The sequence below is a fragment of the Caretta caretta genome, chromosome 2, assembly GCF_965140235.1.
Source record: "Caretta caretta isolate rCarCar2 chromosome 2, rCarCar1.hap1, whole genome shotgun sequence".
Taxonomy (NCBI): Eukaryota; Metazoa; Chordata; order Testudines; family Cheloniidae; genus Caretta; species Caretta caretta.
Genome location: NC_134207.1, coordinates 155677706 through 155705619, shown reverse-complemented (window position 1 = coordinate 155705619; position 27914 = coordinate 155677706). Strand labels below are relative to the sequence as shown.

At 40.1% G+C, this 27914-nt stretch overlaps 2 protein-coding genes across 5 annotated transcripts in view; one reads left to right on the top strand and one right to left on the bottom strand.

Annotated features, from left to right (window-relative positions):
• Positions 1-16901, top strand: part of NR4A3 (nuclear receptor subfamily 4 group A member 3) — a 33608-nt gene extending 16707 nt beyond the window's left edge. For all 4 annotated transcript variants that reach the window (XM_048839408.2, XM_075125510.1, XM_048839412.2 and 1 more), the window contains exons 6-8: positions 2670-2869; positions 4253-4431; positions 13892-16901. In XM_048839408.2, coding sequence (XP_048695365.1) covers positions 2670-2869; positions 4253-4431; positions 13892-14154 — 642 coding nt within the window. In that variant the 3' untranslated portion in view covers positions 14155-16901. The remainder of the gene's footprint in view (positions 1-2669; positions 2870-4252; positions 4432-13891) is intronic.
• Positions 16902-24552: 7651 nt separating this feature from the next.
• Positions 24553-27598, bottom strand: LOC125631937 (zinc finger MYM-type protein 1). The gene is made up of 3 exons (XM_048839432.2): positions 27536-27598; positions 26329-26565; positions 24553-25751 (listed from the first exon to the last, which is right to left on the bottom strand). Exon 3 carries the CDS (start codon positions 25516-25518, stop codon positions 24712-24714), a length of 807 nt encoding a protein of 268 aa, XP_048695389.2. The 5' UTR covers positions 25519-25751; positions 26329-26565; positions 27536-27598; the 3' UTR covers positions 24553-24711.
• Between the last annotated feature and the right edge of the window lie 316 nt (positions 27599-27914).

Here is a 27914-nt window from a genome sequence, read left to right as displayed (position 1 = left end):
GCACTAAATCCCTCCCAGAAATTACTCCGAAGGACCTAGTGGAGAGGAAGTTGTTACAGCCATGGAGTAAATTCCAGATTCATCTCTCTCCACTCAGGAAACCAGCAGCACTTCTCAGACACAGTAATAGGCTGGGCCACATCACTCTGGCTGTGCTCCATGTCACAGAGAGACTAGGCCAGGCTTAGACCCTGGCCATAAGATTTGAATTCAGAAATGACAGGATCCAGTAGTGAAGAAGTCGGAAGTGGTAGCAGGGAAGGAGCTGCAGTCTGTTGGCAGGTCATGGGGAAGTTAAGGAAGCTGGGGCTGTTGGAAGGATTGGTTGTGTCAACAAGATGATACATTCTTTACCTAAACCTAAAAATTGTTCGGTTCTGATGATGAGGTCATTTTGGCCAGTTGTTTTACTTTGAACCAATTTTTTATTCAGATGGATTGATGCTGCATGTGTCAGATAAGAAAAGAGATTTATCCCACATGCCTCTCGCACGGTGAGATAGTGATTTGGAGGAAATCTGCATTTACAATACATTGAGCCAAATTCATCAGTGGGAAATTTAAAAATTGTGATACGTTAAACAGAATTCTTATATCCTTCCAGTTTTAAAAGTGATGCTAACCACCAGATTTCTAGTTTTGTTGAGTAACAGCATATGGATAAAGGCCAAATTTGGTCATTTATAAAATGCCTGATTTCTATAAATTTCTATAAAAAATTAATCACAATTAATCTCAGGATTAAAAAAATAATTGTGATTAATCGTATGAAAATCACTCTGTTAAACAATAATAGAATACCATTTATTTACATATTTTTGGATGTTTTCTACATTTTCAAATACACTGATTTCAATTACAACACAGAATACAAAGTGTACAGTGCTCACTTTACATTTATTTTTGATTACAAATATTTTCACTGTAAAAAACATAATAAATAGTATTTTTCAATTCACCTAATACAAGTACTGTAGTGCAGTCTCTTTAGCATGAAAGTTGAACTTACAAATGTAGAATTATATACAAAAAACCCTGCATTCCAAAATAAAACAATGTAAAACATTAGAGCCTACATGTCCACTCAGTCCTACTTCTTGTTCAGGCAATCGTTCAGATAAACAATTTTGTTTACATTTTCAGAAGATAATGCTGCCTGCTTCTTGTTTACAATGTCACCTGAAAGTGAGAACAGATGGTCACATGGCACTGTTGTAGCTGGCGTTGCAAGATATTTACAGGCCAAATGCACTAAAGACTCATGTCCCTTCATGTTTCAACCACCATTCCAGAGGACATGCAACCATGCTGATGATGGGTTCTGCTCAATAATGATCCAAAACTGTGCGGACCAACGCATGTTCATTTTCATCATCTGAGTCAGATGCCACCAGCAGAAGGTTGATTTTCTTTTTTGGTGGTTTGGGTTCTGTAGTTTCCACATCAGAGTGTTGCTCTTTTAAGATTTCTGAAAGCATACTCCACATCTCGTCCCTCTCAGATTTTGAACGGCACTTCAGATTCTTAAATCTTGGGTCGAGTGCTGTAGTTGTCTTAAAAATTTCACATCAGTATCTTCTTTGCATTTTGACAAATTTGCAGTGAAAGTGTTCTTAAAACGAACAACATGTGCTGGGTCATCATTTGAGGCTGCTATAACATGAAATATATGGCAGAATGCAGGTAAAACAGCAGGGGACATACAATTCTCCCCCAAGGAGTTCAGTCACAAATTTAATTAATGCATTATTTTTTTAACGAGCATCATAAGCATGGAAGTACGTCCTCCGGAACAATGGCCGAAGCATGAAGAGGCATATGAATCTTTAGTGCATCTGGCATGTAAATATCTTGCAACGCCAGCTACAACAGTGCCATGCAAACACCTGTTCTCACTTTCAGGTGACATTGTAATTAAGAAGTGGGCAGCAGTTTCTCCCATAAATGTAAACAAACTTGTTTCTCTTAGCGACTGGCTGAACAAAAGAAGTAGCACTGAGTGGACGTGTAGGCTCTAAAGTTTTACATTGGTTTGTTTTTGAGTGCAGTTATATAACAAAAAAACCTACATTTTTTAATTTGCACTTTCATGATAAAGAGATTGAACTCCAGTACTTGTATGATGTGAATTGAAAAGTACTATTTCTTTTATCATTTTTACAGTGCAAAGATTTGTATAAAATAATATAAAGTTAGCACTGTACACTTTGTATTCTGTGTTGTAATTGAAATCAATATATTTGAAAATGTAGAAACATTTCCAAAATATTTAATAGGTTTCAATTGGTATTCTATTGCTTAACAGTGCAATTAATCATGATTAATTTTTTTAATCACAATTAATTTTTTGAGTTAATCACATGAGTCAACTGCAATTAATTGACAGCCCTACTATAAATCCATATAGTTACAGTTACGGTATTCAAGAGCTACCTATATTAAAAGTAAAACACACATATACACACACCCACACACATACATATATATATATATATATATATATAGGCATTACATTCATATTTAACTGTTTATTATCCCTTTGATAAAATAACCTACTGTCTTTGCCGTTGAGGGACTCACTGGAAAAGCACTGTTGAGCAGACAGCATTGTATGTATTGTGGCATTCTTTAAAAACGCATAATATTACTTTCTGTGGCTTTCATTTTAGTACTGTTCCACTGACCAGGCTGCTGCAGGCACAGATGCAGAACATGTACAACAGTTCTATAATCTTCTGACTGCCTCCATTGACATATCCAGGGGCTGGGCGGAAAAAATTCCAGGATTTACTGATCTCCCAAAGGAAGATCAGACATTACTCATAGAATCAGCTTTTTTGGAGCTGTTTGTACTAAGACTCTCCATCAGGTAATTACTTGTGATTGAAAATAATCCCATATTAAATTGATGTGAAAAACTGTGAATTTCTACTTTTTTTTTTTAAAGGATAAGTAGAGCGATAGCTTTACTTTTGTTATTTGTGAAAACAGCCGAAAAGAAACAGCAACAAAAGACACAAAATACTGTAAAAAGAAAAGGAGTACTTGTGGCACCTTAGAGACTAACAAATTTGTTTCAGCATAAGCTTTCGTGAGCTACAGCTTATGCTCAAATAAATTTGTTAGTCTCTAAGGTGCCACAAGTACTCCTTTTCTTTTTGAGGATACAGTCTAACACGGCTGCTACTCTGAAACCTGACAAAATACTGTGTTCAATTTGTGATACAAGTGAAGAAAAATAAGAAAATAATGTACAGAAATGGAATAATATTATTCTCACTAATGTGCTTCCATTTATTGGATTTACCAAATCTTCTTTTCTCCTTTTAATCATAATTTGTCCTTGTTTACTTGCGAGGCTGTTTTGTACTTGCCTATATGACCTGTAGAAGAGCATTTGTAATGCAATGGTTTGGAGTTTTTTTTCCTATCACACAGATGTCTTGAAATTCTGTTTTGGAAGGGGATAAAGGGGCTCCAAAATCCTGTTCAGATTGTTTTTCTTCCTAATACCAAGTCATTTCATAGAGTGAGGTGCCATTTGTCAGCCTGGCACTAGTTAAGACATTGTATCTAAGATAGTTACAGGGAAATCCCAGGATGGAGTTTTGAGTTATGCCCCTGTTTCTTTAGGGCGAAGATGAACTATGTTTGATTGTTTGTTTGTTTTTATCAGGGATTCTTTTTAGTGTTTAGTTATAGTCTGACAAATACTGTGAATTTTTCACATAAGAGATTTTCTGCCTTGAGTATTACAGTATGTTCTGTGCATTTGTGTACATTAGTTTATATATTTTCTATTGTTTTGTCTTCAACAATTTTTGAAATTTGAGAAATGTAAGGGAGGAAACACTAAGGATCACAGAATGAAAATAATCTCTGCTTTCTCCAAGTCATATTATCACTGTATTTCAAAGCATATACACTTTGTCTTCCTTAGGTTCAAACATACAGTATTTAATGTAAAATGTCTCTGCTGCTTGTGCCTTTGGCAGGACCAAAAAATCTTAACTAATTAGACAATCTACAGCACATGCTACAGTTAACCTCAGGCTTATAGCTCTCCAAAGTAAGCAATCATAGAAGCTTGTTTGTTGTAGTTTTGCCCACAGGAAGAAGCATATTGTCAAACATAAATGCCCACATATGCCCGTAATAATATGTGTTAGATATTAAATGATACACATTTCACTATTGTTTGTACATCTTTTTGTAAAATTATGTGTGTTTATGATTTAAATTTTTTTTCAAGATCTGATACTGCTGAAGATAAGTTTGTATTCTGCAATGGACTTGTGCTTCATAGACTTCAGTGCCTTCGTGGATTTGGGGAGTGGCTCGAGTCAATTAAAGACTTTTCATTAAATTTACAGAGCCTTAACCTTGATATCCCAGCCTTAGCATGTTTATCAGCTCTAAGTATGATTACAGGTAAGTGCTCTTTTGGTAACAGAAATCTTCAAATACTAGCACTGTATTGTTAGCATAGATCTGAGCACTTTCAGTCAATTTTGCTATATTCCAGATAAGGTGAGCTTGATTTTTGAACATTTGTAATGGCGATATTGAAAGTCTGGCTGGCAATAGTGTACATTCACTCACTCACTCACTCACTCACTCACTCACGGAAACACCTATTAAAATGGAATCCGAATGACTCCCTCTTTCTCCAGGGTTTTATGTTTTCTTGGAATATTCTTTAAAAAGGTGAAATACATCTCAAACCATATAGCACTGGGGGCAGGGGGATGCAATAGGAATTTTTCTGCATAGTGTTAGTGAATAATTTGTGTATACATAAGACCATTTCAGCCCCTCTGCTGCATGGGGCAAAGGGGATGAAACTAGTACAAATGCCTACCACATCTGGCTAGTAAGCACAGAATGGGGGCATTGTAACCTGGAAAGCGTAATTTCTCTACAGCAGAAGCCCTTCCATTTAAACGTTGTGGACTTGAGGCTTTGTGTGATTTGGGGGGCACAGCTGACTGAAGTGGAGTGAGCTGGGGGCAGATGTCCCTGACAATCTTATAGAAATACAGCAGGAGTTAGTGTTACTCAGAGCAGCATTCACTTCCGGTCTTTTCTGTTTAACCCCTCTCAGAGAGGACGATAATGTACAGATGCAGCTGGGTCTTCAGTGATGATACAGTGCCTCGTTGTACCATGGCTCTAAGGTGGAGAGGGGCTGAATCTTTACAAAGATGCCCTGAGATCCACAGAAATGGAAATGGATTTCCTCACAGATCTCAGGGCATCTACAAAGTTGTAAGTTTTACTCCCAATCCCCTGCAAGTAGCATCATTCTTTCACCCTGGATGCGATGATTCTCTGGAGACCTGAGGTGAAATCCTGGCTGCATTGAAGTCAAGGGCAAAATTCCCATTGTCTTCAATGATACCAGGATTTCATCTGAAGAGTTTCTAGGGTACTTTTCCCTCCTGCACTTGGGGATGATTTAGTACATACTAGTTTTAGCTTCAATACTGGTTTCCTATGAAAAGTATTTCCTTATTTTTAAAATCAATTTGTACTCATTTCACCATGATTAAGAGAGGTACAATAAGTGCCAGATTCTGATCTCATTTACACCATGTGTACATGCAGAATAACTCAGTAGGGTTACTTTGCTTTACACTTATGTAAGAACCAGGCCCAAAATGAGTGAATTGTTACAGCAAGAAGAAAATGTTCTTGACTTTTTTTTCTCCTTTTACCTAACTATGAGACCTGTTCCTAATTATTTTCCTGGAGATTTAGGGGATTTAGTTAAAGGAATAAAACCTAATGCAAGCATTCTGTGAACAAGTGATATGTTCTTCCTCATATACCTGAACGCTGTTTTAGCATCATGGTGCTTGCTCATTCACACCCTGTTCAGTTGCCCTTACATAAACAAGTAAAGATTGTCCTGTGGCTGAGTTGGATGCACATAAAACGTTTAATGACAATAACTTTTAATACATTCCCATGTTTCTTGTGGTTTCCAGTGATAAAAGCCCTTTTGGTATAGAGATATTTGCTGTGTTTTGTTAGTCTTCTCAAAACCTCCAGACAAATGAAAGTAATCATTTCCTCTAAATATGAAGAAATAACATTTCTCTCCCTACCAATGTTGTGTGTCTGTATTTGTCAAACATTGATATTCTTTTTCCCTATATTTGTAATGGAGCTTGAAGTTGATCTAAATTTTTGTTTATTCCTTTGTCTGATGATGTTGGCATATCTCCATTAATATGTTTTTTAAGAATTTACTATAAAATGATGAGTGGTATAGAAAGCCCAGAGAGAGAGAGAGAGAGAGAGAGGTGATTGCAGTGGAAGGAACAGCACAAAATACTGTTTGAACTGCTTATCTTTATTATTTCTCAACGATAGCAGAATGGGGAAATGGTTATAATCTGGAGAATGTTCTAGTTTAATACTCCTTGTTGTGGGATTTGTTCATGGAGAATCACTTCCTGGCTTTCCCCGACAGCCTGAGTATGCCACTGCACAGACTTGTCTCAGGCAGCACCAACCTCAGAAACAGTCCCTGCACCATGTATCTAAGTAGACAGAAGGGCTTCTGAGAGTGGTGCTCTGCTTGTTCTGCCTGACCTCAGGAGTGCTCTTCATGAATCAAAGAGGCCAGTGCTCTCAGGAGGGGGTGGGGGGAAGTGGTATGGTAGTCAGTGGGATGCTGGGAGCAGGAGAGAGGAAGGGAAGTAGTTGGAGGGTGTTTGAGAGAACTCACTCTCCTGTGGAAGGGCAAGGAAAGAAGACAGTAAAAGCCAGTACTGGGGCTAAAAGAGGTTTTCGTTCTCCCTCCCCATCCCCAATCCCTGTGCTCCCAGTGGTCAAGTCCTCCCCCACTCCCCAAATCCCACTGAATGCCATTCTCCTTTCTCAACTGCCCAGCCCCTCTGCTTTTACTCTTCTGTGCTGCTAAACCCTGCCTTCCCCACAGTAAAATTAACCTGGACCATCTCACTCTCCCAAAGCCAGACAACCCTCTCATCCTCACATCCCACAGTGATATACCAGCAACCCCTTCACACCAGGCTGTCAAATCCTGTAGCTGCTCCCCCTGGCCTCACTGCACAGAAGCAGCATCACACATTCCTGTAGCCCAGCTGAGAGAGCATGCATTCAGTGGAACTGAACGAATGGGCTGCAGCTGCTCGTCCCAGCCACTGGGGAATGCTCAAGCTCTTGCTCTGCAGGCAGCCTGTCTGCTCCTCCCCTGCTGGATTTTGGGGAAGAGCAGCCAGGGAGGGGAGTGGACCAGTGCTGTCCTCAGAAATCTCAACATAGGATCCAGCTACCCTCACTTAGCTTCAAACTACCCCCCAGTTACCCTCCAGACATCCAGCACTTCCAGACGCCCTACAGTACCCAACCACCCCAACACCTTCCAGACATGCATCCATCTACCCAGTATCTCTCGACGCTCTCCAGTAACTGTGTGAGCATCCTCCGCCATTCTTCTACCTATCCCAGCCAACCCACTCTCAGCTGACAACTTTTGTGCCTCTCCATGTCCTACTTCCTTCCCCCAATCTCCTCCCCCTGCCCCAGTGTGGGTGAAAGCATACTGACAAGATGGAACTTATGGTTATAGGCAAATTATTTACAAATATGTAAATTGACTCATTAAATAATTTGTGTAATGTCACACTGGGACTACACACAATTTGAAGGGTGTTGTAAATATATTGTCAATACTAAGTACAGAGATAAATTGAAAGGTATACAGCAGCATGAAATATACAGAAAAAGACTAAAAAGACAGACGTTTTTAATTAATTAAATAGGCACATTATGTTATTAATGTAAAAGTCCATACATGTGTTTTTTTCTGTTTATTTGATGTTCCGGGCTTTGACGCAGAATATAAGACAGTGCGCTGCAGACTCAATAGGTCCCTTATGACAGGTCATAAGTTTATAGTATTAGCCTTCACCCAGATTAGAAGAACTGACATCTGGTCTGATGAAGGTGGGTCGCAAACAGTTAACTCAAAACTCCACAATACCATAGTAGGCCTTTTTTATTTAAGGTGCTCCTCTAGGATCTTCCTCTCTCTGTCTCTGTTCTCCTTTTTACTTCCTTCAGTTAGTTAGGCAGGGCTAGACACATCTTCCTCCAGAGCACGTCAACACTGCTTTGAGCATCAGCCAGAAGAGAGTAATTAGAAAACAGTGCAAGACGCTCTCCCCACATCCCCATGAGAGCAAGAAATGAGTTCTATGCTGTTCTGGTTTTTTGGATCACTTTCGCTAGAGATTTTGAAATGTGGGATCCAAAGGTCTGAAGAACCAGAAGATGCTTAAGTAGAACAGTGCCAACATGGAAAGCACAGAGGCAGTGAAGCCCGGAATTATTTTCAATTTTGGAAGAGGAAGAGCTTGTAAAAAGGGAAGAGGAAATCAAATAATTATACTGAAACTGGGAGAGACCCTAATTTTCAATATAATTGGCTAGGAGGCCCTTTTTGAATCTGGGACATTCACTGTTGTTGTTGCATCCAGGATATTAATACATCTCTGGTGGATAGGAATTAATTAAACAAGACCCAGATTGACTTAAATACAGAGCCTAAAAACCCTTGTATATTTGCAGAGGGTGGTGTTTTCTAGAGAGGTAGGCCTGCATCACTGAATTGGTCCTATCCTGCTATACTCCACCACTGTCCGGAGTGAGGGAGGGCAGGCAAGCTAAGCCTGGAACTTTGCTCTGGTCTTTCATTTTCTTCCTGCAGAAGTGTGACCTTCAGCAGATTTATCGCCAGGAATCACATAGAGATCTCCTGGGGTGAAATGTAGGGAAAGCAGAAGGGTGTGAAAAACTGTCTGTGTTCAAATTTCTCAGGATTAACTCCTGACTTTGCAGAGGTCTAGATGCCAAATTTCTGAAAGACTCCTGACGAAGAGTCATTTTATTCAGGTTTATGGAGGGAACACCCACCATGAGATACCATTTTTGTTGTAAAAGTGGGTGACAGGCCAATTAACCAGGGAGAGATTAACAAGGCAGAAAAATCCTACTTTTCACCTGCCCTGCACCTGCTTCACTGCTACTGTAAGGAGGTCTGTGTACAATAGTATTTGTGCACCTCCTCCGTTATTTAGTGAAAACCTCTTTTTTGACTAGCTGTCCTTCTTAGGGCAAATCCTGCCCTCGTTATTCACATGTGCACTGCCGCTGAAGAGAAAAGGCCTAATTGAGATCCAGAGGCAACGGTTACAACTCCATTGACTTCAGTGTAATTGCACTTGCTTATACCAAAGGCCTGCTCCTGCTCCCATTGGAGTCAGTGACAGAATGGTGGGCTCCAGGTCTTAATCTGACCCAGTGGGAGGATGCATATGGATAAAACAAGCAAGATTTGTCTCCGTCTGCTTAGAGTCACTTGGATGCTACCAGAAAAGCACTTTCCAGTGACTTCAGAGATGTGATAAACTAATAGATCAAAAAGAAAAGGAGTACTTGTGGCACCTTAGAGACTAACAAATTTATTTGAGCATAAGCTTTCATGAGCTACAGCTCACTTCATTGGATGCATTCAGTGGAAAATACAGTGGGGAGATTTATATACATAGAGAACATGAAACAATGGGTGTTACCATACATACAGTAACGAGAGTGATCACTTAAGGTAAGCTATTACCAGCAGGAGGGCGGGGGTGGGGGGTGGGGAATAAACATGGGGAAATAGTTTTACTTTGTGTAATGACCCATCCACTCCCAGTCTCTATTCAAGCCTAAGTTAATTGTATCCAGTTTGCAAATTAATTCCAATTCAGCAGTCTCTCCTTGGAGTCTGTTTTTGAAGTTTTTTTGTTGAAGAATTGCAACTTTTAGGTCTATAATCGAGTGACCAAAGAGATTGAAGTGTTCCCCAACTGGTTTTTGAATGTTATAATTCTTGACGTCTGATTTGTGTCCATTTATTCTTTTACGTAGAGACTGTCCAGTTTGACCAATGTACATGGCAGAGGGGCATTGCTGGCACATGATGGCATATATCACATTGGTAGATGTGCAGGTGAACGAGCCTCTGATAGTGTGGCTGATGTGATTAGGCCCTGTGATGGTGTCCCCTGAATAGATATGTGGACACAGTTGGCAACGGGCTTTGTTGCAAGGATAGGTTCCTGAGTTAGTGGTTTTGTTGTGTGGTGTGTGCTTGCTGGTGAGTATCTGCTTCAGGTTGGGGGGCTGTCTGTAAGCAAGGACTGGCCTGTCTCCCAAGATCTGTGAGAGTGATGGGTCGTCCTTCAGGATAGGTTGCAGATCCTTGATGATGTGTTGGAGAGGTTTTAGTTGGGGGCTGAAGGTGATGGCTAGTGGCGTTCTGTTATTTTCTTTGTTGGGCCTGTCCTGTAGTAGGTGACTTCTGGGTACTCTTCTGGCTCTGTCAATCTGTTTCTTCACTTCTGCAGGTGGGTATTGTAGTTGTAAGAATGCTTGATAGAGATCTTGTAGGTGTTTGTCTCTGTCTGAGGGGTTGGAGCAAATGCGGTTGTATCGTAGAGCTTGGCTGTAGACAATGGATCATGTGGTGTGGTCTGGATGAAAGCTGCAGGCATGTAGGTAGGAAAAGTGGTCAGTAGGTTTCTGGTATAGGATGGTGTTTATGTGACCATCGCTTATTAGCACCATAGTGTCCAGGAAGCGGATCTCTTGTGTGGACTGGTCCAGGCTGAGGTTGATGGTGGGATGGAAATTGTTGAAATCATGGTGGAATTCCTCAAGGGCCTCTTTTCCATGGGTCCAGATGATGAAGATGTCATCAATGTAGTGCAAGTAGAGTAGGGGCATTAGGGGACGAGAGCTGAAGAAGCGTTGTTCTAAGTCAGCCATAAAAACATTGGCATACTGTGAGGTCATGCAGGTACCCATAGCAGTGCCGCTGACTTGAAGGTATACATTGTCCCCAAATGTGAAATAGTTATGGGTGAGGACAAAGTCACAAAGTTCAGCCACCAGGTTTGCCGTGACATTATCGGGGATACTGTTCTTGACGGCTTGTAGTCCATCTTTGTGTGGAATGTTGGTGTAGAGGGCTTCTACATCCAGAGTGGCCAGGATGGTGTTTTCAGGAAGATCACCGATGGATTGTAGTTTCCTCAGGAAGTCAGTGGTGTCTCGAAGGTAGCTGGGAGTGCTGGTAGCATAGGGCCTGTGGAGGGAGTCTACATAGCCAGACAATCCTGCTGTCAGGGTGCCAATGCCTGAGATGACGGGGTGTCCAGGATTTCCAGGTTTATGGATCTTGGGTAGCAGATAGAATACCCCAGGTCGGGGTTCCAAGGGTGTGTCTGTGCGGATTTGTTCTTGTGCTTTTTCAGGGAGTTTCTTGAGCAAATGGTGTTGTTTCTTTTGGTAACCCTCAATGGGATCAGAGGTTAATGGCTTGTAGAAAGTGGTGTTGAAGAGCTGCCTAGCAGCCTCTTGTTCATATTCCAATGTCCTAATTTAGATTAAAAAAATTAGAGATTTGGGAAATAAATTGCCTGTGGCCTAGATCTTCAAAGAGATGTTGGGGCCTAAATACCTTTAAGGATCTAGCCCTATGTGCTTAAGTCCAGTAGTTGATTTTCCAAACTCTGCAGCAATGCACAAAGTAATGGGATAGGTTTACAGCATCTCCACTATACTACACAGTTATTTATTTTTAAAGTCAGCCTGTGGATCTGTTTAAGTATACCAGCACTCTGGACCTATAAATATGTCTTCACTAACATTGCTAAAATACAACCTTAACGCAGATTAAAAGGTGGGAACACTTCAAAGATTTAAAGATTAATTTAACGTTTCACAGAATTCCCCAGAAGACTTGGGCCAAAAAATCCGCACAGATTTTTCAACTTTCATAAAATATTTAGTCACTGTGTTCTTTAAATGGCAGTATCCGTCTAAGTATTTTCTCTAGGTGACCTGTACAGTCAGGCTTACATAATTACATTATACACAATTTACTGGAAATGTATTAAATATTCAGTGACTCTTGTGTTTGAATGTAAACAAGTCACTTCAAATATCTAGGTTTTGAAATTCCTTGAAGGTGAAGATGTTTGAGCAGCTGTTACTAGCTAGATGAGTATTTTTCATGTATTTGTTACATATTGATGTCAGATTGCTGGCAAATGGTAGAGTATATTAGCTTCGGGCCAAAGGTTTACACATGTGGGGCCTGATTCTGATCTCACACCAGTATAACTCAGGAGTTAGCTCCATTGAAGTCAATGGAGTTACACAAGTGTCAAACTGGGAAAAATGAGAGGATGATCAGACCCATACACTTCTGTCTACTTCTATTGCAGTTGCCTCCATTTTAATTAGTTTATCAAAAACATATATCCCGAGCAGTCACTACAGAGAGGAATTCAGGAGCACGGTCCCCCACTACACATATACATATACGTGCATGCCTGAGAAGAGTGAGGAGCCCACCAGAACCCCTACACTTTCATTATTCCTAGTTTTGGGGGCAAAGAAGAATGTGCTCCCTGCATTCGTTCCACTTTTTAGGGAGATGACCAGAAGAAAGTGCCTCCTGCCAGATCCTTCCTTCCCATGGACAATGGAAAAGAGGGGAAGAAAGACTGGGAGAATGGAGCATAATCTTGGCATAAGGATGGGGAGGGGGAGGGGGCCCTACAGATAATTGGGAGTGCATTGAGCATAAATCTTTCACAACTCCCCACTTCCTCGCCTCCCACCGTTCTCCCACCATATTTCCTTGATTGGTTGCAGGCCTAACTATCTACAGTATACTATGTTTGCTAGTTAATTTAATCTGTTTTTTCTTGCTCCTCCCTGGCAATTATAATTGTATTTAAAACAAGAAAGATGATAACGTTGCTTGTGAAGCAAATTCTTACGTTTCTGCACATTTGAAATTCAAAGACAAATTAAAATGCAACAGTTATTTGAGATTATTGTTCAGAAACATGTTACATTCATTCATTCATCCAGTAAGTATTGACGGTAAACAATGATGCAAAGCTTTCTTTTCGTATATGTCTGCTAAGAGACTGTTTTTAATGAATCACAAATATGAAGCTTCCTCCTCAAGCTTAATGAACTGAGGATGTGTAACTTCACTGCAGCATTTTAACAGAACATAAATAGGGGAGGGTGCGGGAAAAACACCTTAGCTAGAAGCCATTGGTTTGGTTTTAGGAATTTCAGAAGTTTTTCATGATGGGTAACACAGTAGCTGGGTAACACAGTAGCTCTTTTACTTTATGCATTGCTTGCTCGAAGGTGGAAATAGTTGACTTCCAGAGTTCCTTTATCTCAGACTTTTTAGTGATAAATAAAAGCTGTAGATTATCAAAATAAAAAAGAATGGTTGAGGTGCCTTTGGTTTCTTGCAAGAGTGTCTGTAAATTCCTAGTGGAATTCCAGGCCTAGTGCTGATGGAGCTGGCAGTGGATATTGATCTCCACTTGAATTCACTGAATAAATAATGGTTGCCATAGTTATTGAGCATTCACAACTGGTAGGGAGGCAAGGAAATCTCCAAAACACCTCCTGTGATCATTTTGCCATAAAATTGTCCAATTAACTGATGCTTTATATAATTAAAAACGTAGGTAACTATGTAGATAGCTCAGGTTTCTTATATTAATTATAATTTAAATTATAGTTGAAAGCCACCATTAAATATTTTGGTTGCTAACAAGAAAGGGCAATTATTATATCTTCTTATTACATGAAACAAGGTCAGTCAATATTATATGGCATCACTATTCTAATATATTATTATATACTTTCAAAGGTCTTTGTTTTGTCTGTTACAGTATTACCTAGTTATAGGTTGATTACCCTGGAGTAAGGAGCAGATTTATTCTCATAATGACATTGATTTGGCTGTTCTCTTGCCATCCTTTTGCAGAACGACATGGATTAAAAGAACCAAAGAAAGTGGAAGAGCTATGCAACAAGATCACTAGCAGCTTAAAAGATCACTTAGCTTTCAGCTGCCAAAACAAAGGACAGCCACTTGAGTCTGCAGAGCCTAAGGTACTGGGTGTTCTTGCTGACTTGCGTTCTCTCTGCACACTGGGACTGCAGCGCATCTTTTACCTGAAACTGGAAGATTTGGTGCCACCCCCTTCCATTATTGACAAGTTGTTTCTGGATACCCTACCTTTCTGAGTCTCAAATTACCCTCATGAAAGTCTAATGCCCACCAGAGCAGGCAAATGGATTGTGACTTACTGCTAACATTTCTGCGCTTACATAACAGAAAAGCAACTCCAGCCCTAAAATGAGGACTTTTCAGGCGCTTTTTCCTTACAAACTAAGGCCTAAAATTTAACGACTTACTATTTGGGGGTTGTGATCTTGTTTTTGTTTATTTTTTGTGTGATTTGGGTTTTTTTACAAATTGCTAATAAGGCACTTTTGGACAATGCTATCTCAGCAGTAAAAGGTTAACAAGACTGTTTTAAATCTATTGTGTAACACCTCGTCATATATGGAGAATACAAATGTAGAAGCTGTGTTTGAAAACAAGAACAACAAATAGTTGTTTGCCAGGGTAGTATGTGTTTTGTGATGATACCTTTAGCATACTTCCTGTATCAAGGGCACACATCTTGGCACAAAGTAAACAAAAGTTCACTTTTTTTAACAAAGTACATTCAACTGAATATTTCGTATAAATCAGATATAGCAAAATGACAATGGCTGTTAGCTCCCATGTTCAAGTGCAATTTTTTAAAGTGCTGTCTTACTAAGTCTTGTTTATTAACTAATTTATTTTACTATGAAAATAAAATCGAAGAAATCAAGTGAGAAGATTACATGCACTAACTTACATGACAAAGTTTCCCAAACTTGAATCCATGTAGTGTGACTTACTGACAAATGTATGTGGAAGACACAGGGACAATTTGTGGTTCAGCTGAGCACTTGTTCCTTAGATAAGGAAGTAAAAGTAAGTAGTGATTGGAACGCACAGGGTCAGCATCAGGGATAGTTAAGTTTTAGATTTAATCTAGGTAACAAGTTAGTAAACAGACACAAGACGGTTCTGAAGAACAAGCAAGTCTTGTAAAATAGTCTGAATGTAAGAGCTAGGAAGGCTATAGTGGGCTGCATTTAAACATTCCGTGTTCGTACTCCTTTTTTGTATGTTTATATTGTTGATGCCATATTAATATGAAATAATTTGTTGCATAGTGTCTTTATTTGTATAAACGTTTGTATGCATGGTATATTGTAATGGCTTTGCCTGTATTTATTGCAATGACTGCCAGCTCATGGGAGCCGTGTTACACAAAGTAACTAAATGGGGTGTTCACACTGACTCAGATACACCAGTTAGAGAACTATATATATATACATACATACATATATATATATGCATATACATATACATACATATATATGTGTGTGTGCGTGTGTGTGTGTATATATGTGTGTGTGTCTTTTTATTAACCATTTGTATATAAAATATCTGTCACTTCACAAGCAAAATTATTTTACAGTTTATTTGCAGTGACTTTTAAGGCAGTACTGTTTAGCACTTTGATATTAAAATCTTTCTCATGTTTTGCTAAATTCAAATAATATTTAAAGATTTTAGTTCTAAAAAACTTTATATGCACTGTATTAAGTCAAAATTTTGTTGGTCATTTTGCTAAGAAAATTTTTTTGAATGTCAACCTGATGTCACTGTATCTTTTGTTCGCTTTAAACGTTCTAGCTTTTTGTCCTTTTTTAAACTATGCTGTTTATATGGAAATTAAATTATACTATCAAAGAGATGCCAAATGAATTGCCTAATTGCTGCAACAGATAACCCAGATATCAAGTCATTGTATTCTTTTCAAGTAGTCATCTGGTATTTTATCACTTATTATGTTTGGATGTGCTTTTATGAAAATTATTCTTATATCAAGATTTCTAGTAGTATCAATAGGAAAACAGACTTCTAATCATTATAGTCAAGATTTCCAGTTTACCTGAATATTTGGAAACGTTTTGCTTTTAGTATTGACTTGTAAGCTTATGTGCAAACATAATAGTATAATTAAATATCAGAGAAGCTAACATTTCTTGTAGGTTGGTGTCAGATGCCTGATCTGCAAGACAAATGTATTTTGACCTGAATTTGAAATTTTGTGTATAATTTGTATATACAAACGTGCACACACACACTAGACATCCAAAAGTGTGTTTACTTCTGTCCCTTTGTGTAAAACAAAAGGCCTAAACACCTCTGAGGATCTGGGCCAAGGTCCCTTGAGAAATCATCTTTATTTCAGGACAAATCCTGAAAGCTGCTGAGCACCCTCAGTTCCATGCTGAGGACTTTCAGTGCTTCATGGGACTGGTCCCTTGAAAAGTACTTTCACACAAATCAGCATAATTTTTCTTGGAACAAGATACGTTTATTAGGAAGCATGGTTTTGATGGTAGCAGGTCCAGGGCCCTGTGTCAAGTCGCCAATGTGCTTCAGTTTTCCATAGCCGTTCTTTACTGTGATACTCTCCAACATCATGTAATCTGTGGAATATCCTTCACATTTATTTAAATTCACCGAATGGATGTGTGCAGTATGATCTGTGACGGAACACGAGAGCAAAAGAAAGAATTAAAGATTAGCCTGCTACTTTTATTCAAGTTCTCTCAGTGTGAACATGCCTTTTTGCAGGCTGAATTCAGGAATATATCAGCTGTTAAAGGAGAGTGCCTTGCTTTTATTTCAGACAACGGAGTATTTCAAAAGTTTCTCTGCTCTTCTAACAGCAGTGTGGGGTTTTTGGTTTTTTTGTTAAGCTGTGGGTTGAAAGAAATGCTCTTGTACATATACAATGTAAATTAAAAACAATTAAATTGAATAACATTTTTTCAGAGGCCCCCCCGGTGTGTTTAATAAATATGCTTAATTCTGATGTGAATTTTTTATCGTTTGTAAAACCGCAAAAGTGTGTCTACTTGAGGCTTAAAAGTGGAAGCAAGCTTAAGAACACTGAAAATTGAATGGCTACACGTTGCATTAAAATATCTTAAAAAAAAAACCACCTTAAAGCAAAACGAGCCGGTATTGCCAACCCCAGATGTTCAAAAATCGTGTGTCAGATGCGCCAAAAATCATGAGATTGGCTTTAAAATCATTAGATTATGTAAAAATAATGGATTTCTATTTGCCTTCTGCTTTTTAAGCCTTTAGGATGCACTGGGGTCATATTTCGAAGCTTCCTCCACAGCTTCCTCCACAGAAATCATCACATCTCCACTTGACTCCAGGAGCTGGGACTTTAAGGACAACAACAATTACCATGAGACTCATGACAAAATCATGAGAGCTGGCATCACTGCGGGTTAGTTACAAAATCTTAGCTAGATTTTGAGGGCCAGATTACAGCTGTCTGTGAGAAAGCCCTAAAGGGGAGTCCCTCCCTTCCAATAACTCTCTTTCCCTCCCCCTCCACCCCCGCAAGCAGCTGTAATTTACCTGCAGGTGATGGAGTGTAGAGGGGCAGGGATGGAGGGGATGCCTACAGTTCTCACAGCACCAGAGGGGTGTGTCCAGATAAAAGGAAGGCAGGTCATGACCCCACCCTTCACCACAGTGAATCACAATATACTGGCAGGAGAACGCTCCAGGTGGTGCCAACAGCACTTTTTAAAGCCCTGGCAAGTCCCCCTCCTCAATGTGATTCTCCTTTGTAGGAGGGGTCATGTAGCCCTTACTAAATAAGCCTGTGTAATTACCACTGCATTTTCTAAAGGGTTGTAAGAAATGTCTGCCATTGTTTCAATATCTCCATAACTACAGATGGGCTCAGGGGAGAGCACTTGTTTTAGTGGAACTTCCCAGCAGGAGGCCAGGTCAGATGAGGTGCAGTAGGACATGGGGGCTGCAGCTCACGAGCTGAATGTGTGGCAAAGCCGGAGATTGTCAAAAGCGCTTCAAAAGGAGTCCTTTTTTTGACACGCATTCTTTTTAAATTAAACAACAACACTTCAAATTGTTAGTGAGAGAGACGCAGAGTAGCTTTCAGCTTTGAAGTCTCTTATTTGGTCAGACGCTGAAATAGTGGGTTACATTCCCTGGGTCTGATTTTCCCCCCTTCAAAATAAGAGTTACTCCCACTGATATCACATGTATTTAAACTCGCAGTTATGGCAATGGCAGTGAATTGTGACAGAGGTAGGAAAATAGAACCACGTCCTGGCCTAAACAATCAGGGGCTTGCCTCCTTCTCTGCCCCAAGCTCCCATTGAACTTAAAGTACTTTTGGGTGTGCAGAGAATGCAGAACTGGGCAACAGACTGTCAAGACTGCAACTTCCTATTTCCTTGTTAATTTAAATATATTAAATATTTAAGTGACTTAGTCCTTGGAATGAGAGGTGTGGTCTGACCACTCAGTTCTTCAGTGGGAGTTTGGCCTGCGTAAGGACTGCAAGGTCAGGTCCATATGGTAAGTCCATCCTGTGAAGGAGGTGTGAACAACAGCCTCAGTGACCCTTTGAGGGTGAACATTTCTGGAGTTGCGGTAAATCTCTTTACTACTACAGAGCCATTTCCCTTTTAACATTCAAGTTCGTTCACAGAATTAAAATATTCTGTATAATCCATAACACAAGCCTAAAGCTTTGGTTATGTTTAACCCGAGGTAAAGTAGTTTTGTATAGCTTGGAGCATGTTTTTCACAAAAATGGCAATCCCCTTGGTGGAGGAAATTTGACATGCGTTATGATTGATTATGTCAGGTTTCAGAGTAGCAGCCATGCTAGTCTGTATCCGCAAAAAGAAAAGGAGGACTTGTGGCACCTTAGAGACTAACCAATTTATTTGAGCATGAGCTTTGATGCATCCGATGAAGTGAGCTGTAGCTCACGAAAGCTCATGCTCAAATAAATTGGTTAGTCTCTAAGGTGCCACAAGTACTCCTTTTCTGATTGATTATGTGTATTACAGCAGCATCTAGAGGCCGCAACAGAGATGTTAATCACTATGCCTAACACATGGGTAAGAGGCAGTCCCTGTACAGAATAGCTTACAATCTAAATAGGCAAGACAGACAAAGGGTAGGAGAGGAAACAGTGTGTAAGTGACATGCCCAAGGACACACAGCAGTAGTAGATCAGGGAATAGCGCCCAGTTCTCCTAACTCCCAGTCCAGTACCCTACTCACTATACTACACAGCCTCTATGATAGACTTTTCTTTAAATGGACAATTGACATTCCCATGATACCAAATTTTAAACAAAATGACAAGAAAAGAAACCAATAGATTCAAAACAACAAAAGTATGACACGCAACAGGCTAATTTTGCTGTCTCTATTCATAAGAGGAGTGACACCGATGTCAACGGAGCTATTCAGGTGAGTAAGACAAACATGATTTGACCCAGCATTTGGAAGTCAGTTATGGTTGATTAACATACTAGATAGTGAGTATTTAGAAAGAAGAAATTCACCCTTGCTTTATTGACTTAATGAAGCTGACCCATAGGAATATTGCAAGATCTGGATTAAACAATAATTACTAAGGGATAAAAGGATTAACATTTTTATAAATGACAAGCTATTGATATAGTAATTGTATAACAAAGAGTCTGTTAGTCAAATACTTAACTGTTAATGTGCTATTTGAGAACTGGACTCCTACTTTTATATGAAAACAATAATTGTGGTGATTTATTAAATTACAAGCAGGTGGTACACAATATAGAAATAATTTTTGTGTTTTCTTTTTAACACTGGATATCTTGATTTTTACACTAATATTTGGGGGCTGACCTAGCAGTCCTTGTTTACAGAAGTAGCTCCATTAGCTTCTGTGGTTTGACTGCTGTGAATTCCATGCTGGATCAGGATGCTGATTTGACCCTACCAAAGCAATGATATTTATTAACATTAAGGGTGAAGCGCCAGCTGGCGCTGACATTGTCATGACTACCGCAACATATTTGTTTGGAAACACTTTGTTTACAATGCAACTATTTTAATGTCAAATCCAAGAGGGAAGGGATGGGAAAGCGAAGAGGCATTGGGAACGGCATGGTTTCACTTATCTCTTTTTTTTAATTGTGCTTTTAAGTTTATGATAAGGGCACCTAGAGCTCTTGGATGGACATTCGTTGGTGTGGCATTTTAATCAATAAACAATCTAAATGACATACATGCAGTGAAGTATTTTTAAATACCTGAGAGATGTGAAATACACCTGAGCCCCCTAAACTCTTAAGCAATTTGTTGAGCTTGGTTTAAAAAACAACCTCCCCCTCCCCCCGCCCACTAAATTCCACTGTGGTCTGAGGCCCTTGTTCCCCATGAATAAGCACTGCTGTAGAGTCAAAAGTGAGTTCAAAAGAGACTTTCATGTTAAAGAAACTTTCAAACATATTAGATATAAATCAAAAAGTCATTTACCTTTCTCGTGGTTTTCATCATTTATCTTGCTATGTTTCCTAATTAATTGAAGATATTTGAGTTTAAACAAGACTCTGTCTCTTCCCAACTCTTCCTACTTGATCCCTCAGAGAAGTCAGAATGCGGCATTTGTGGTATCATGTTACTTTCCATGGCAACAGTCAGTGATGTTACAAACTGGATTGTGACTAGGGGTGGGCAAACCCCAAAGGCTCAAAAGTTCAGTTCAGATACTACCTGAACCTATGAACGTCCCCAGTCCAGGCCCACACAGCCTTTTCCCCCTTCACTTGTACTTCCATCCCTCTTTTCTGATGACTGACTTCCAGACTCCCACTCCAGTTCTTTCCCAGTTACCTCTGCCCCCCAGTTAATACTGTAAACCCCTTTGGTCTCCAGCTCTCTCTTCCTCCCCCTCTACACGTACCCATATACCTATTAAAGAAGAATTACAGCTGTATTTGTGTTAGGCTCCAGTGCCTACACATTGAATTCTTGAAAGGAATTGACAGTTTCTATTGGTGGCACAGCCACTGAGATCTAGAGCAGAGTCTTAGGCGATTGTTGTTGTCTTGGGACAGAATTCTTCTATTTGCTTCAGTATGGAAAATTCTATGGCGTGAACAATATGACATGTTAAATAGAAAAAAATAAGGATTTAGATGCAAACTCAAGAATCAGTGTATCAACAAGGACGTTCAGAAAAGTAAAGAACTATAGGAAAGAACGACATAATCTTTTGAGCAAACAGTTAGCTAAGTAGTATAGGTAAAACTAACACAAACATGGAAAGCAAACCTGTAGGTTTTTGCCATTTGAGTTAAGGTATCAGCAGATTGTTAGGAAAGTAACAAAAATTATAAAGCCACAAAATAACTATTTGACTCAGAAAGCAAAAGAGATAATAGATGTTTTTGGCCAATATTGCATAGCTCTGTGTAGCAAGCAAGAACCCCTGCAATAATATTACCAAATGCAATAACTCTTGGTGGTGGCCATGCTCACAAAGCTTATAAAATACTAATCAGAGGGCTTGGTCAGGTCCTTGGTAGTTAAGGGATTTGAGAGCTGTCAAGGTTCCTCCCCCACTCTGAACTCTAGGGTACAGATGTGGGGACCTGCATGAAAACCTCCTAAGCTTACTTTTACCAGCTTAGGTTAAAGCTTCCCCAAGGTACAAATTAATTTTATCCTTTGTCCTTGGAATATCCACTGCCACCACCAAACTCTAACTGGGTTTACTGGGAAACATAGTTTGGACACGTCTTTCCCCCCAAAATCCTCCCAACCCTTGCACCCCACTTCCTGGGAAAGGTTTGGTAAAAATCCTCACCAATTTGCATAGGTGACCACAGACCCAAACCCTTGGATCTGAGAACAATGAAAAAGCATTCAGTTTTCTTACAAGAAGACTTTTAATAGAAATAGAAGTAAATAGAAATAAAGGAATCATCTCTGTAAAATCAGGATGGTAGATACCTTACAGGGTAATTAGATTAAAAACATAGAGAATCCCTCTAGGCAAAACCTTAAGTTACAAAACAGACACACAGACAGAAATAGTCATTCTATTCAGCACAATTCTTTTCTCAACCATTTAAAGAAATCATAATCTAACACATACCTAGCTAGATTACTTACTAAAGTTCTAAGATTCCATTCCTGGTCTATCCCCGGCAAAAGCAGCATATAGACAGACACAGACCCTTTGTTTCTCTCCCTTCTCCCAGCTTTTGAAAGTATCTTGTCTCCTCATTGGTCATTTTGGTCAGGTGCCAGCGAGGTTACCTTTAGCTTCTTAACCCTTTACAGGTGAGAGGATTTTTCCTCCGGCCAGGAGGGATTTTAAAGACGTTTACCCTTCCCTTTATATTTATGACAAGAGCAAAATCAAATAATTAAAATAAATGAAACTTCAATCCTGGAAGGCTATGAATTTAAATTTTAGAAAACTCGTTCTGCCGCAGATTGGTGCATCACAATTTAAACTGATCTCCCATAAACTGCGAAAGAAAGTACTTTGAGCAACTGGGGGGACACACTATTACAGTCCTTCCTAAAAAAGAACCAGAACTTGATCCATATGCCCCTACAGACCTACCTCCATTTTGGATATAGGCAATAGCTTTCTGACTAGGAGACTTTGAAAACAGACTTTCTGAAATAAGTTACCTAGGACACCTGGATCCAGCAAGCCCTGTAACAAAGTAGACGGTTCCAAATAAACTAAAATGAGGCCTTAATGTTGTCAGACAAATCTCAGACCTCAGTACAAAACTATTCTTCCTCTTGCTTGACCCCAAAAAAGCCTCTGACAAAGTGAAATGTAGTTTTTTTATTTTGGCAATACCCTGAAAAGATTCCAAAATCAGGCTCTGAGTTTATTTAAGAATGCAAGATGCATCCTATTCCATCTCTTCTTTTGTTTGATTTGGTTGTGTTTCATTTTCTTCTTCTTTGCGCTGGCCATTGAGCCTCTAGTAACAATGCTGTTATAGGATTTCAGGGAACTATAACAACTGGAATGGAAAATAATATGACTTAGCAATAGCATTTTACAGCTCCTGGATGTGGGCTGGTGACCTTACATAAGGTACAATAATGCGTGGGGCCCAATTCACTATTGCCTGGCAGTATATTATAAAAATAAGCTATATTGTATATAAATAAGTATATTGTAAAAATAATATCTAATACTACCGGTATGCACCTATGTACCAGCTTTGCTTTCAGAGCAATGCCTGATTTTCAGAGCTCATGAGCACCCGAAGCGCTAAATGAGTTAATGGGAGCAACAACTGCTCAGTTCTTCTGAAAATTATTGCAATTCACGATTAGCATTAGCATTAGAGTAGTTCCTAGAGATCCCAACTGCAATCAGAGTCCTATTATTCCAGACACAGTCAGGGCCAGTGCAAGGAAATTTTGTGCTCTAGGCGAAACTTCCACCTTGCGCCACCCCCTCCCCCACGGAGCATCGCTTATTATAAACTTTCAAAAATGAATACTGCATAATGTGGCACTGTTCACTAGAATTAATACACATTCGGCTTGAAAATTTATTAATTTCATTATTTAGTCTACATATTTAATGAAAATAAATGAATAACCCGACAGTGTTGACATTGCCTCCGATGAAGTGAGCTGTAGCTCACGAAAGCTCATGCTCAAATAAATTGGTTAGTCTCTAAGGTGCCACAAGTCCTCCTTTTCTTTTTTGCGGATACAGGCTAACATGGCTGCTACTCTGAAACCTGTGTAAAAGGAGGTGAGCTCATTGCCTGCAAGTCTCTCACACTTCCTGCAGATGTTACTGCTATCAGGAAGGCAGTTTCGGCACAAAAGTGGAAAGGGACAAGGTGCCAAGAGTTCAAACAGGTCCCATTAAAGTTGCTAGGACCATCTTAAAGCCCCACAGAAGAACCAGCTCATGGACTGGAGGATGGAGGCAAACCTTTTAACAATCTTGCTACCATGATACTAAAGAAGCCTGACCTTCTCTAAATGGGGGTGGGGTGGGGAATGAAACACTGCTATCACTGCCAGATGCACTCTCACTGAGCTAAGCACAAGTCCCAACAACTGATGGTGCAGCATGTACTCTATAGAAGCTAGTATCTGCTGAATTGACAGCTTAAGGTCAGGGAACCAGTGCAGCCTTCGCCATGCCAGGGCAATGACAATGAGCTTGTCCTGCAGCTTGAAGATGGCCCATGGGATGAGCGGGGGAAACGTAAAGGAAAGCCAACTGTCAGCTGAAATGGAAAGTGTCAGACAGTGAGCCTGGACTGAGACCACCCTTGAGACCAGAGCAGAGCAGATGTCCCTTGTGGCAAACAGGTCAATTGCTGGAATGCTCCACACTGCAACGATGACTTAGAGGACACGTGTGTTCAGAGACCACTTGTGGTTCAGGGAAAAATTCCTGCTGAGATGGTCCACGAGACGAATTCTGATGCCGGACAAGGGGTTGGCTGTCAGTGTGATACTCTCCTCCATGAAGAAAAGGAGTACTTGTGGCACCTTAGAGACTAACCAATTTATTTGAGCATAAGCTTTCGTGAGCTACAGCTCACTTCATTGGATGCAACTGTAGGATGAGTTGTAGCTCACGAAAGCTTATGCTCAAATAAATTGGTTAGTCTCTAAGGTGCCACAAGTACTCCTTTTCTTTTTGCGAATACAGACTAACACGGCTGCTACTCTGAAAAGTGTTGACATTGTTATTGTTTTCACTTTGCACGACATACCATGGATCTTAAAATAAATCACATACATTATACACAATACACTGTCACGGAGTAACACGTTATAATTTAGAATTTATTTTTCCATGCTTTCAGTTCAGCAAATTTAGAAACAAGTTCCTCTAAGTCAATGCTGCAAGCAATGTCATGTTCTGTTGACAAGGTAGATAGCCCAACAAGTCTTTGTTGCAACACTGATGTTCGCATGTATGTTTTTATCAACTTGAGCTTCGAGAAGCTTCGCTCACCACTGGCCACAGAAACTGGGAGAGTCAAGAGGATGCGAAGAGCAATAACTGTGTTGGGGACACTATTTGTCAGCTTATTTTTCCATATGAAGTTCAAACCATCTTGCGGTGATGCACTCTTTTGGACTCGTCTTGCAATAGCTTGCAATTCATTGCACAAGTCAAAGGCATCAATATCTTTGGATTCACCATGTTGCAAAGCTTGCTCCAGATTCAAGCAGTGTTCCATAATTTGCTTTGGTGTTGTATTTTGCAAACTGTAAACATCATATAGGAAGCCAAATACTGAACTAATTTGTTGCATCAATATGAATCTTTCTTCAACCGAATGTATTGCTGTGTTGATGACTGCAAAGTAAAAGTTCACTTTGAATTTTTCTTTTGGATTATAAACAGGCTCATCATCTGCTTCACATGTGAACTGCTTCCTCTTTTTTCTAATACGGATTGGATCTGGTTCAAAAAGTGATGGTACATCCAACTCCTCTGCAAGTTCACCTGCATCTACCAATGTTTGCTCAAAGTCTGCATCACTTCTGTGGCCCACAAGAAACTTCTTGGTTTCTCCAAGTTGATTAACGGCGTCACGTATGTCAAATTCTTTCGCCTGAAGTTGTTTGCTAATCATGTTGATCTCAAACAATATGTCATATCACACAACAAGAGAAATAAGACACTTGAAACTAGAAATGGCTTTTGCAAGATCTGTTGCATCAACTCGTGATGTACTGCCAGATGATCCTGTTAGAGTAGTATCATCATAGATCTCTATCAGAGCATCATAGATGTCACCAAGCTGATAGTGAAGAGGTTTCAAGGCATCAATTTGACTTTCCCATCTAGTTTCACTCAATGGTTTAACTGTGAGATTAAATATGTGGTGTGTTAGAACTTCCCAGCGACGTGTAGAAGCTGAGAAATACACATAAACACGTTGAACTAAATCAAAGAAGGCTGTTGCCTCCAAGAAACACTTTGCAGCATCATTAACAACCAAATTCAATGTGTCTGTATTCACACTGTCAGTCTTGGCAGCACCATCCTGAGGTGGATGGAGAGACTCAGCTGGGAAGTACTGCAGGTCCCTGCTTGCCCTACACTCTTATTCCTCTCCAATACCACATAGTTGGAGCCAATCAATCGCTATTTGCATTTGAAGCCATTAGTGCAGCTCTGCATTTCCCTTTAGCCCTGATCTCTCTTTGGGGCACAGTGTCTCTCTGGCTTTGTCCCTCTCTCCCTGCTTGGGTCCCGGTTTGCAGAAAGCCCCAGCCCAGGGCAGCTCCGACCACTGACAGAGTTCCCCCGCTGACAGAGGCTGGGGCCAGGGAGAGGGGCACCAAGGCAGCTCAGCTCTGCAGGCTGCTGTCCTCTCCAGCAGCCCGCACACGAGGGGAGCACGGACCAGCAGGCGCCCGATCTGTGGGGAAGCGCTTACCTTGGCCAACACACCAGCATCCTCTTCCTCTGCCAGGCTGCCACGCGAGGCTCTTTTGTTCTCGGGGGGGGGGTGAACACGCTCTCCGTGCCCCCCGCTGGGGCTGAGTGTGGAGGCTGAGCCGAGGCAGCCGCCCGTTTTCTCGCCAAGCCCCACTGCCTCCGGGCTCGCTTTTTGGCACCCCCAAATCTTGGCGCCCTAGGTGGCCACCTAGTTTGCCTAGTGGTTACACCGGCCCTGGGCACAGTACATACACATAGTTAGAAACAGCTCCTGCCCCAAAAGGCTTAAAATCAAAAGAAACAGGACAAAGAAAGGAAGTAGTACTATACCCCATTTTACAGACTGGGAATGAAGGCACAGAGAGACACCTTTCCTCTCCTATAACCTGACTCAGCATATCTTTCTGAAATGCTGTGTTCAGATTCACGAATATAAAATTATTTAGGGAGATCATTTTTGAGAGCTTAGAGTGAAACATCGAGGACACACTTCCCAGTCCTCACAGATGTATACATGTCAACTTTGATCAGACTCAAGTCAGAGTGTAAAACCCATCAGGTTCACAGCAGGTGTATACATGTTAGGAAGAATCAGAAAGTAAAGCCTCCAAAACCTATCGCTCGTTCTGCCCTAAAAGGATACAAATAAAGTTACAGAGGGCATCGTTTCTAGCATGATATCCTAAAATAATAATTTAAAATATATTACTAAAGTAACTTTGAAACTGTGTCATAGAAGTTATTAAATGAAAAGCAGCAGAACTATTCTGTAAAGTGACCTATCTAATCAGTCCAGACCCTAGTGTCTTCTGCTGTGAAAAAGAGCTCTTAGCTTAGTTCACTGAAAAAATTACCTGAGTCCAGGTCAGCCTCCATAGCCCAGAGGACACAATATTAGAAGCAAACTTACCAGCCTCCTTGGTCCTCATTAGACACCAAATGATCTCTCTAAATAATCCCATTGCCATATTTCCCGATCTGGGCAAAGTCATGGAGAAAGATGCAGTGAACAAACTCCAACAACAACAGTTCATTGACAACTTCTTGGACCCCATGCAATCACAAATCAGTCAGACTTGGGTATGGCACTGGATGCACTACTCAATGAACTCATGGCCCCAAAGAAGGGCTAAAATCTAGAACTGGTTAAATGTTGCAAAACCAGTGTTCATTAACATTTATTTGAATGCTAAATGGCTACTTACTTGGCCATGCCCCTTTAATTTGCATATTTGGGGGGAATGGTTGCTCTTCATATGAATACGTGTATTTAAATACAGAAAGATTATTCATGCATGAGCAAGATAATTTTCTCTTTGCTATTCATTATTTATTATTTTCCCAATTTCAGCCATTCAAAATTTCGGTAATCCAACCAGGGAGCAGAAAAATGTGATATAAAAGTGACCAATCCCACAACACAAATAGCAAATAGTCAAAGTGTATAGCTCAGGCAGTTAAATTACATATTCTTCACAGTGATAGTATTATGATATGATTATGACATAGTTATGATGTATCTTATGCAAGATAAGTCATGTGAGGTATCATTGGATAGGTTATGGTTTGCTGAATATGATCATC